The sequence below is a fragment of the Colias eurytheme genome, chromosome 5 (genome assembly GCF_061535395.1).
Source record: "Colias eurytheme isolate Ceu_HAF_F1 chromosome 5, ilColEury1 Martin Lab GWU primary, whole genome shotgun sequence".
Lineage (NCBI taxonomy): Eukaryota > Metazoa > Arthropoda > Insecta > Lepidoptera > Pieridae > Colias > Colias eurytheme.
In genome coordinates, this window is record NC_142984.1 from 1,838,490 (window position 1) to 1,850,384 (window position 11,895).

Genomic DNA, 11,895 nt, shown 5'->3' on the forward strand with positions numbered 1-11,895 from the left:
TGAGGTGAAAGATCCATCGATATTCGGTAAGGTGACCCTTTTTCATAGAGATATATAGGATTCATAGATAGCTTTCTTCACCAACGCTGTGTGTTTTAGAAAGACACATAATATTATATTATGTAATTATAAAAATATATGTTTAATATCCCCTGATAATATAATATAGATTTATTTCAAAAATATAATTTTACCTAATGTGTTTATTCGTGTTATTATAATGGATTGGTCAAATTAAAATAAAATATTTCTTTAAGTAATTCATATTAACATTATTCATATTAATAAACTTTAGAAAATAAATTGCAATTTATGTGATCATTTTATTTGAAATAATAAAAGGGATTTTAAATACCTACGAGAAATTGTTTTATTTAGGTACCTATGTTTTGTCATTTTTAACAATTTTTTACATTGAGATATACATATGGAGACGACACCGCCTACATCACTTATGTTCCACTCAACATACGCCATTATGGCGTAACTGCACGCTCATTTTTTATTTGTTTTAAAGTGAAACGCATCAAATATGCCTTCGTGTGTGTTACGATATTGAACAAATAATACAAATAATACGGAAAAGTGCAAAGGATAACTTTCATTGGTAAGTACCTAACTAGATAATAATTTTTAAAACTTAGTTAGAGCAAAAAAATGGCGCACAGATTTTGTTCGTGTTGTCTCCTTCATACGTAGTAATATTATCTCAATGAATTTTTATGTTTAGGTATGTAACTATAATATTTGTTGTATTTACGTTTTGGATGAAGCCCATATTAGACCTTTATTGGACCGATTAAGGTAAAACCAGAGTAAATTATTATTATTAAAAATGACGTTGCCTTCATGTTTATCATGATGATGTAATTTAGCTTAGATGTAAATCATACCTAACATTATTTATAAATTATAATTATTCAAAATAGCGGGTAATAAGTAATAACTAATATGTTATAATAATATTCGTTATTTTAAATTTTCGTACGTAAATTTATTTCGCTAACATCAAAGAATGTACTTTATAGAAAATGGATTGTCAGATAAATGTATCGGAGGAAATTACAAGTAGACCATTTTATGTGAGTATCAAGTATATATATCTGAGTATCTGTAGTTATTTAATAGCTAGTCTATTACGAAAATATACTAAAATGACATCACATTACCCAAATATTTCATAGTATAGAAAATTTATTTTGTATCATTAATAAGTACGACATAATATTATGTACGTTTATACCTTGCTATGTGCTTGAAAAGGGACGACTATAAAATATAATATATAAATAAAATATCACGGGCGTATAATTAATAATAATTTTTATCTAAATATTTTAATGGATTTTGATGATTTTAGGCTCCCAAAGATTGTTTGGTTGAATTAGGCAAGAACGAAAATGTGAATGAAATAAAATGGCGAATACAGAATACACTGTGGCTTACAGCGGTAGCAATTCTATTATGGATTTTTAGTTATATTTTTGCTGTAGCAGCAATGGCAATATTGAGTTGTAGCCTGTCTTCTCTATAACAACTAATTAGTTATTGTGATGTGTTTAGTACAAATGTGTAAAGATACTAGCGAATAAATTATAAAGTTTTCTATTTATTTGGATGTTTATTTAAATTTCCTAATCACAAGTATGAAGTTAGCATAACAAATATCATTAGTATTCCATGGTCAAGTCAAAATTAATTTCAATTTCTACGTTTCCTCGCTGTGTTTTTAAACTGTGGCATTGTTTCTGTTATCTGTCATCATTACATACTATTAACTATATTTTCTATATAGTCTGTGGTGATTTTATCTAATTAAATTGTCATTTGTCAAATATTGACATTTTTGTGCTCGGAGTTTTTGTGGCATTATTTTGCAAGCCAAGCACAAGCTATTAAAATTATTGGAAAAATAAAATTTAAGCGCTTCATATTATCAATGTTTAAGGTCAATCAAATTATCAAATAGTTGAAAAGTTAGTGTATATCGGCAAAAATGCCGTCAATCGATGTGATGATGCCTCCTGGGCAGGTCAACGATGCGCCAGAGGAACCAACAGCTCCTCCGCCGCCTGTTATCGGCATTATATATCCTCCTCCGGAAGTAAGGAGTATCCTTTTTCAATCAACAAGCGTAGAATTCACGATCATGGACATATATGTTAAATATGACACAATATTGCTCCTAACCTTTATTAGATGTTTTTATCAATCTTCAGCATTAAAAAATTTATTAAATTAATAATTAATGGTATATTTCATTTCGAATTTTTGCTATTAATATTCTTCATAAATAGATTAATATTTTTTTCAGCTTACTAAGGTAACGGCACCAGTGGTGGACAAGCATCCAGTAATGGACAAAATAAATATTAAATTTAAATATTAAGACCAAAATTAACGTTATATAATTTGGCAATACTTAAAATAAAAGTTTGGTTCATAAGCTATCAAAATACGACACTTTATCTTATTCGGCCAAAACGTTTGAAGATGGCAGAACGTTATGTTTAGTTGCTGCGACTCGTTTCGAAGAAATCCGTTTTTTACTCAGGAAATCCTTAAGGAAGTGAGGACACAATTTTGGTTATAAGAATTTTTGTATAAATGTTAGCAAAATTTGATATTACTTTTATTTATAGTAGTTAATTGTACGAAATATTTCACGATTTAGTATCATGATAGGTTATGTTGTTTAAATAAAATTCTTCAGTGTCCATAACTGGATTTAATTCTATGGATATATCCATTTATGGACATATGTCGAAAATAAACTTTTTTTAAAGGTATTAATTACATGCGCTTTTCTGTATTGTCTTTTCTTTCTGATTAATAATATACCTATCACGACCATTTCAATCAAAGGGTTCCAATATTGTACAACAATTGTCCATGACTGGATTTGCTTTGGTTCCTATAATGGACATTGATATTTTTTGTTAAAATTACACTAATGGGTCCAACAACATAATATCTATCTAAACGTGAAGAATATATTTTAGAACAATGGGTCATTATGTGCTGTGCGACTCGTTCTCGGCTTCATTCTCTATCACTGCGTAGAGAAGTCGCATACTTGTAACGCATCTATCATAGAGAGTTCTCTGATGAACTGTTTGGATCGCTGTCTGCTGCTAAATTCCACCACCATATAGCACACATGCTTAAATTTCATCCACACCACCTTGACATCAGTTTAAAAAAAGCTTTTTGTCTCGTGCTACAATTTGGAATCCATATCGATGGACCGATCAGATTAAGGCTGCTGGCGGATTCAGATTGGCGATTCACTTCACGAGTGTAGCGGAATGCCAGGAAACAGGCGGAATATCGTGAAGCGGGTAACATCTATCCCCCCAAACCTCATGTTGACCACGTTCGCTCTGACTAGAGTGATTTGACGAAGAATAAGAAGTCCCAAAATGGATGGAATGGCAGTACTTTTTTTAGTTATATTTTTCATCCCTGACTTATTGAGAAAAAAACCCATATTGGTGTTTCTTAACGGACATAACTCGTATTTAACGATGCATTTGTCCTATTTTTGCCTAGAAAATGGAAATTAAGACTGTTTTAAATATTATAACTATGCAAAATAATTAATAAGTACTATTTTTTATAAATACATCCCCGAATTATTGTATTCTAATCATCATTTTCAAGATTCTATTGATAACTATAAGTCTTCTCCAAGTGTAAATAACTGGAGAAACAACATTAGGTACAGTCCATAAATGGGTGTTCATAACTGGATGTTGTCCAAAACTGGGTGTCCATCATGAGAGTTTTCACTGTCCAACACTGGTGCAAAAAAGTGGTTTTTTAATTTATAAATAACTTCATTATTTATGCATTGTAATCTTTTTTCTAACATTGGTTACGTTAAACTAACATTGAACTAAAGGTATAACTAAACAATTTCCAATAAAGTTAAAAAACCTACGAGAAATTTGCAAAAAACTTAAATTTTTTCCTTAATCTGTACAAGACTGGTGCCGTTACGTTACTAAACATTTGAGGAAAATTTTGATGGATTCATAAGGATCAATAGGTACTGCCTGGTTGTGAATATTTATTTTTTCATGATTAGTAACATTTAATATATTTCCATTTTAATTTTATTCAACAGCATAATAACCATCATTAGAGTATCTGTATGATATGAAGACTGAAGACTTGAAAATTTTCAATAAAAACATCATAAGCAGCAAAGAAACACATTGTTATTACTTATTTGCACAATTACTAAGTATACATATATTTTTTTTAACAAAATGCTAAAATATATTGCTTTTACAAACCACAAAAGTTCAAAATAAATTTCTTTAGCAAAGTTACATAGATATTGTGGACAAGACTGCAAGCTTCGTGGCTCGTAATGGTCCCGAGTTTGAAGCCCGGATCAGACAGAATGAACTTGGCAACCCTAAGTTCAACTTTCTTAACTCCGGTGATCCTTATCATGCTTACTATCAGCACAAAGTGAAGGAAATCAGAGAAGGAAGAGGTTAGTAATATTTAATTCAAATATATCTATAGTTATGAGAAAACGGCATGTATATAAATGTCTCATAAAATCACAGGAATTATGCAACAACATCATGCAGACATGATTTTCATATAATATGTAACTAATTAATTTTGTGCTTCAAATATAATTTTCTTTCATATTTCGTTAATTAAATTTTTGGAATGCTCGATACACACATCAACTAAATCTAGGGCTATTTTATATTTCATGAAATCTCACACTGTATCTAGAATCACAGCATGCTTTGAGGTCTTTAGTAAGTAGTAAAAATTAACTTCATAAGTTCATAACCAAAATTCTCAGTTTATTTTGAGCACCAATTTCAGTTTGTCTTTATTTTTTAGTTTTTGAAGGAGGTTAAATCTTTTGTTAAAAATTGTTTATAACTAACAACATATACATATTATCAATTTAACAAAAAAAACAAGAGTATCTTTTAAAACATAATCGATAACATAATATTGACATTGAGGCCATAGTTTTGATCAGTCACAAAACCAATTCAAATATAAATTTATGTAGAGCTCTGTGTCATGTCTGAAATTTATAATTATTTTATGTTTAGGACAAGACACAGCCCCTGCACTATTGGCTCCCCCAATTCAAAGACCAGGACTCGCTCCTGCTACTGCTGCTCGCCAACAAGAGCTGCTCAAGGCAGCCGCTCCAAGCGAGCCCCCACCGCCACGTGATCCGCCACCAGACTTCGAATTTATCGCCGATCCTCCATCCATATCGGCGCTCGAGCTTGATATTGTAAAACTTACTGCACAGTTTGTAGCAAGGAATGGCAGACAGTTCCTTACAGACTTGATGAAAAAAGAAGAGCGAAATCATCAATTTGATTTCTTGCGCCCGCAACATTCACTATTCCAGTATTTTACACGCCTTCTAGAGCAGTACACTAAAGTGCTTCTGCCGCCAAAAGAACTGGTTGCCAAGTTGAGCTCTGAGATAAGATCGGGAGTGCTAGAGCAGGCGCGTACGCGAGCTGCGTGGCATTCGCATCAAGCTAAACGTAAGGCTGCCGACGAGGCTCGTATTGAGAAAGAGAGATTGGCCTATGCATCCATAGATTGGCACGATTTCGTCGTTGTGGAAACTGTCGATTATCCAGCCGGCGAACCAGGAGATTTCCCTCCGCCAACTACGCCATTGGAAGTGGGAGCAAGAGTGCTCGCTCAAGAGCGCGGGGAGGATATCGCGCATCATGATGAAGACGATACGGAAATGCAGCTGGAATCCGAATCGGAATCTGAGTCTGACGAAGACCTCGCTGAAATGGAAGATCGGACACAACAGCAGCAACGTCCTGACGACAACAGAGTACAGGACATGGAAGAAGAAAGCTCATCCTCTGAGGATGAAGGTCCACCTGAACCTCCCAGACAGGGTGGGGACGAAGCGCCACTGCCTCCGAGACCAGATCGCGTGGTGGTTAAGAAGTACGATCCAAAACGTGCTCGTCCGCAGCCAACACCAGCGAACGAGGAATGGCTGGTGTCTCCGATCACGGGAGAGAAGATTCCGGCTAACAAGGTGGCTGATCACGTGAGGATCGGATTGTTGGACCCTCGCTGGTTGGAGCAGAGAGACAGAGCGGCGGCCGAGCGCACGGATAGAGATGAAGCGCTCGCTCCTGGAGCCGCTATTGAAGAGTCGCTTAAACATGTAAGTCTTTTGTTGCTAGTTTAGTTTGATTTATGCAAAGAATTTAATTTAGATAAATAAATAAATAGATGAATTTATTGTTCATGATAAATAACTGAAATAGCAGAATGCAACATTGGAAACAATTGATTGGTCAATATTTACCAAGTTTAACAAAATTATTTTTTCCTTTTTGGCACCACACATTACGCAATATTAAAATATTGCTTACAACTAAACTATACTAATATCTTTTATTATTAAAATAATTATCATATACATTTTCTGTTCAATAATATTTGAGATAATTCAACACAAGGAATCATTTTTACATACAAAGCAATCTTAAGTGCCAACTTTTCAATTAAATATAATGTACTAATTGAAATCCCATCTACTCCAGCTCGCGGAACGTCGTACGGATATCTTCGGTGTGGGCGACGAAGAAACGGCCATCGGTAAAAAGATAGGCGAGGAAGAGAAAAAGAGGGACGAGCGGGTGACATGGGACGGACACACGTCCAGTGTGGAGGCTGCTACTAGGGCTGCGAGGGCACATATCACCCTTGAGGATCAGATTCAGCAGATACATAAGGTATAATTGGTTTTTATACTAACTTGATTATTGGTTAACAAATAGATTTTGGGATTTTATGTAAAGTAACATTATTTTTGTTTATTTTAATTTATATTAACTGATAGACTGTAATAATGCGAGACATGTATTGAAATTATTTTTAAAGTGAAACTTTTATTACATCGTCTCAAACTTTTTGGTCTGTATAGCGCATGTCGCGTGTATCGCGGCTGCCGAGTAGGTATAAAGCAGTGTTCGGAACCGTACGAACAGTTTCACTTTTACCGTGGTTTCATAAAACCACACAAATTTTTTTAATGTTATATTCTTTTGTGTACTTTGTTTCGTATTTCGAAAACTTTTCATATTTATGGCGGCTCATTAATAACCAGAAGAGCAAGTTCCCGTAGATATTAGCGTGTGCAGAGCACAGACGCTACTAAAACTAATCACGTACTATGTTAAACCGCATTTTCGTTTATTTTTCCAAAATCTAATTTAATGGAGACATTAATATACATGTAAAATTAAGCTACGCAATACTAACATGATAACTTCACAATCTTAAACATATCATCCATTTAAACAGGTCAAAGGCCTTCTCCCCGACGAAGAAAAAGAGAAGATCGGCCCCAAACCTGTCCCCGCGTCCCGCAGCGGCGGGCGCCCTCCCCCTCCCCCCGCGCAGCGTCCCCCCGCTCCCGCCCCCGCCCCAGTGCTGCTCCAACCGATCCCCCCCCTGATGGTGTTGCCGCCGATGCCCCCCCGCGCGCCCCTCATCCCTACTCCTGTGGGTGCGCCGTACGGGTTCGTGCCGAGCGTGCCGGTGGGGGGAGTGGGGAGTGTAGGAGGAGTGGTGGGAGCGGTGCCAGTCGGCGCTGTGCCGCTGCCGGAGGAGGACGAGCCGGCGGCCAAGCGGGCGCGCACGGAGGACGCCTTGGAGCCCGAGAGCAGCTGGCTCGCTAAGCATCCCGGCACGGTGACTGTGCAGGTTGGTGGTTTGACTATATACGAAGTAAATGAGAGCATTTCTGTTTGATGTGAATTATAGTAACTATGAGCTTTGTGGAATTAAAGTGATTTAATTAAATATAATTATGTATGTATTCAAAGTGAAGTAGATTTTACAAAATAACAATAATTTAAATACAGCTCAAAGTATACGCATGTGGCGTGACGTCACCGCCGCAATGTCAGTTCATATTAAAAATATTATCAAATAGCGTGCATAAGCATTACCAACAATCTTTCCAAATTCGAACACGTCTCCAACATCACACTCCACCATTCAAAAAGTCTAACATCTCCAACATCATTTTGTTGCACGCCTACGAGATTCGAACGCAACATTCACATTTCGAAATCCAATTTTGAATTTGGAATCATTCTTTTTTTTTCAGGTGTCACTACCACAGTTGCCCGAGCGCAACGAGTGGCGTCTGGACGGTCGCTGTGTGGCGCTGAGCGTGTCCCTCGCGGCGCCCGCTTCAGACCTCAAGCTGAGCCTGCAGCGCGCTACCAACATGCCCACCGCTAAGCAGAAGCTGCACTACGAGGTGATATATAATATGGCGTAACTAGCTTACCGCCCGCGGCTTCGCCCGCTTTGTCTAAAACCTAATAAATCTTAATATATATAAATCTCGTGTCACAATGTTTGTCCTCAATGGACTCCTAAACCACTTAACCGATTATAATAAAATTCGCACACCATGTGCAGTTCGATCCAACTTGAGAGATAGGATAGTTTGAACATGTAGGTACCACGGGCGAAGCCGGGGCGGACCACTAGTTATATACTAAAACCTTCCTCTTGAATCACTCGTTCTATTAAAAAAAACCGCATCAAAATCCGTTGCGTAGTTTTAAAGATTTAAGCATACATAGGGACATAGGGACAGAGAAAGCGACATTGTTTTATACTATGTAGTGATATGTTCATAGATAGTATATTATTACGCGGCATTGCTGTGAGCAACAAAATTTTATATTTCAGTATATCTCATCATTTATTTTAGAACAAAAACACACTATTTCATTTTTTAAAAAAGAGAGAGAGAGAGAGTTTTCTCTATTTTATTATAAAAGAGCTATACAACAACACCTCATATGTTCATAAACATATCAAGAATTTTCTTTTTTAAAAGTTACTCATTTTTGTTTAACCTTTTGGTTCAACGTAATATTGGTGTATCACCATATAAAATTTTGATAAAAACTACCCTTGTCTTTACGCGATTGACGTGTATACAAACAGACGAACGAATAAAAAAATTACTAACAATTTTTGGGGTCTTTAAAACACTCGTATTGCATAGCAATTTGGTATTTTTATGTTGAACATATAGAAATATTATAATTACTGATCTATAAAGGCCACGTATAACAATATTTTATTTTTATTTTTGAAAAGATTTCCACTGACACTGCTTATTATTGAAATTCTGCTCTACTACTAAATTATTGTGTATTTTTCACGCATTAACATTAAATATGTTTTCCAGGGCTTATTCTTCAAAGACACGAATTCACTGGCGTACTACAACGTGCCACCCGGCGCCGTCATACAGCTGCAGGTCAAGGAGAGAGGCGGAAGAAAGAAATAACATTAAATTTACCACTTGTAAAAGTGGTAGTAATTGACGCTAGTGGTGTTATAATGTTATATTGTGACGATTATAAACAATAAATGATAGATAATTAATAGTGTTTTATTTTAAAGCGTACCGTTCGTAAGACAGGATGTTAAAAGAACTAGTTACATATATTTCATGTTGTGCTTAAATTTCCTTAAATTTCCACCTTAGAATACATAATATATTAACTGAGGTAGAAGCGACATACGCGTAAAAACACTTTCGATCACGTTGCTCTTTTCGGCTAATGATTTAAATGTATATTCCATCTTTGTATAACGCGGAACGGCTTTTACTGCTAGTTTGTTTGCACTGCTTCTAATTCAGTTTAAATAATATGTATTGAGTATTCTAATGTTTCCACTTTGAAAATGCTCAAAAAAGTGCTAAAAACTAAACAACTCTCCCTTCCCTTGTAACTATCTTTAAATCACAATAATTACTTCAAAATATTCGTAGATTTATTTCAAAATTCAACACCCATAACTGTGCCCATACCCAATCTAATTTCATAGCAGAACCCTAAGGCAGAACCGATTTTGATAAACATGTTACTGTATTAGTACAGTTGAACATTAAAATTAATTAATTAACACCATAATATAGAACATCGAGCATTCGACGTTTCAAAATTTTAGCATGCTCAAACACTAGAAACTAGAGCATTCATTTGTAACAATCGCCGTTTTCAACAACCTAATTTCAAAATCAACGAGCGAATTACCGAGCAAATGCATGAACGCAGGCGACATGTCGCTGTCTTCTATAAACTCTATTGCAAAAGTTTCAAATCTAAAAAATACCTAACACAAGTGAAGAAATGTTAGTTTGATCCTAGAAGGCAAATGCGCGATATAAAATTTCAAAAACTGTTCTCTCATTACGCGAATTGGCGTCGAGATCGAGTAAGCGTGGACGAAATTATCTATTAGGATACCGTTCGAATTTTACTATTCGCTTTGCTCGGGCCGATTGTGTCATGAAAGGTGTTCATATTGGAGCGAATAATCGCACGCTTCGTTCAGACTGAAGCAAATCCAGTGCGGATTGCGGCCTGCGGGACACGAACTTGCACGAATCGCTCGTTTGCTTCCATAAGACCACATGACGCACGGATTTCCCCCAACCTGGGACGAAATCCGTGTGTCATTTTTCTAATCCATTTTTTAGTTTTATACTGGTATCATGAATGAAAAAAATACAATTTCCATAGTCGAAGTTAGTTACCTGCATGTGTAATATTATTTAAGTAATATAGTAGATACATACTGTATATTACTGTGAGTTGCAACAAATTGGTTTTTTTATTATTAAGATATTGATGTGGACGAGATAAATACCTAAGACCCAATTTCACCAATATTTTCTAAATCAGACATTTATTAATCGAGCTTCAAATTAAACATTTATTTTAACATCGTTGTCAACTCTACAGGTCCCAAGAAGGAAATCTAACAGCCGATTATCAAATCGACCATTAACTGAGCGACTCACGAATCATTCATTCGTATTTTAAACCGCCCGAAACAAAATGTCATAGTTGACAATGCCATAGTTTCGCACGTTGGGGCTATTTGTTCTAGTTGTATAATAACTGTCATGTTTGGTAATTCGACTAAATTGAAATGTTCTAACACAGTATACAATTTAATAATCATGTAGAAACTTTTACGTTTGCTGGTTTATATGTCAAACGATTTGGTCGTTACCATGGTTACAAATGTTTGATGTTATTTGGAGATTGTTTTGTTGTGATTTTTCTTGTGTTATTTTAATTTTATTTTGAGTTGAATAAATACAATAATGTTGAAGAAAAATCGCGGTTCAATTTCACTTGGTCGAAGGTAAACTGGATCTGGTTGAAATTACGAAAAAAAATTCGGAGTCCGAAGGAAAGTGCGAGAGATCTCATACTAGAAGAGCAATTAAAACAAGAAAAATAAAGACAAAGCAGCAAGATACATTTAAAGTAAATTAATAGTAAATTATTGTTTGTAATAACCTAGTATCTAGTTGTTATAACCTATTTATTGAATGATGTTGATAGGTACAATCTAAGGGTACAATAAAAATGTTTTATAAAAACACAAGTTTTATTTATTTAGGTAACATGAAAAATTACATATTTCTATAACAATGTCACATTTAAATTAAATTAGGATCATCATCATCGTCAGCCCATATACTTTCTCACTGCTGGGACATGGGATTGGTAGTGCTAACTTAAACTTAAACACGGTAAGGGATCAGGTCATTATCCACCACGCTATCTTATGATATGTCGGTTTCCTCACAATGTTTTTCACCACTGAGCCATCACTGCACTGCACTACAATAAGCAGTTGGTCTGTAGGTGAAACTGATAGATTCCTAAAACAGAATTTAAAATTAAGATAAGTACATTTCATAATCATGAGGAGGCCTGAGCCTTACCTGAGTAGTGGTGAAGTTTACATTTTAAGTACAGCTATTGGTATTCAATACTAGATTTGACATGACTC

General features: G+C 35.3%; 1 protein-coding gene across 1 annotated transcript; it reads left to right on the forward strand.

The window, feature by feature from the left end:
- Positions 1 to 1,842: 1,842 nt before the first annotated feature.
- Sf3a1 (splicing factor 3a subunit 1) lies at positions 1,843 to 9,462 on the forward strand. Its single transcript, XM_090101716.1, has 7 exons — positions 1,843 to 2,111; positions 4,343 to 4,507; positions 5,097 to 6,202; positions 6,585 to 6,776; positions 7,348 to 7,749; positions 8,159 to 8,314; positions 9,263 to 9,462. The coding sequence occupies exons 1-7, from the start codon at positions 1,997 to 1,999 to the stop codon at positions 9,362 to 9,364; spliced, it is 2,238 nt and encodes a 745-aa protein (XP_089957842.1). The 5' UTR covers positions 1,843 to 1,996; the 3' UTR covers positions 9,365 to 9,462.
- Positions 9,463 to 11,895: the final 2,433 nt, after the last annotated feature.

Coding starts and splice junctions, on each gene's coding strand:
- Sf3a1 (XM_090101716.1), top strand. CDS start 1,997: ATGCCGTCAATCGATGTGATGATGCCTCCTGGGCAGGTCAACGATGCG. Junction 6,203..6,584: donor TTGAAGAGTCGCTTAAACAT/GTAAGTCTTTTG, acceptor CATCTACTCCAG/CTCGCGGAACGTCGTACGGA. Junction 7,750..8,158: donor CCGGCACGGTGACTGTGCAG/GTTGGTGGTTTG, acceptor TTTTTTTTTCAG/GTGTCACTACCACAGTTGCC.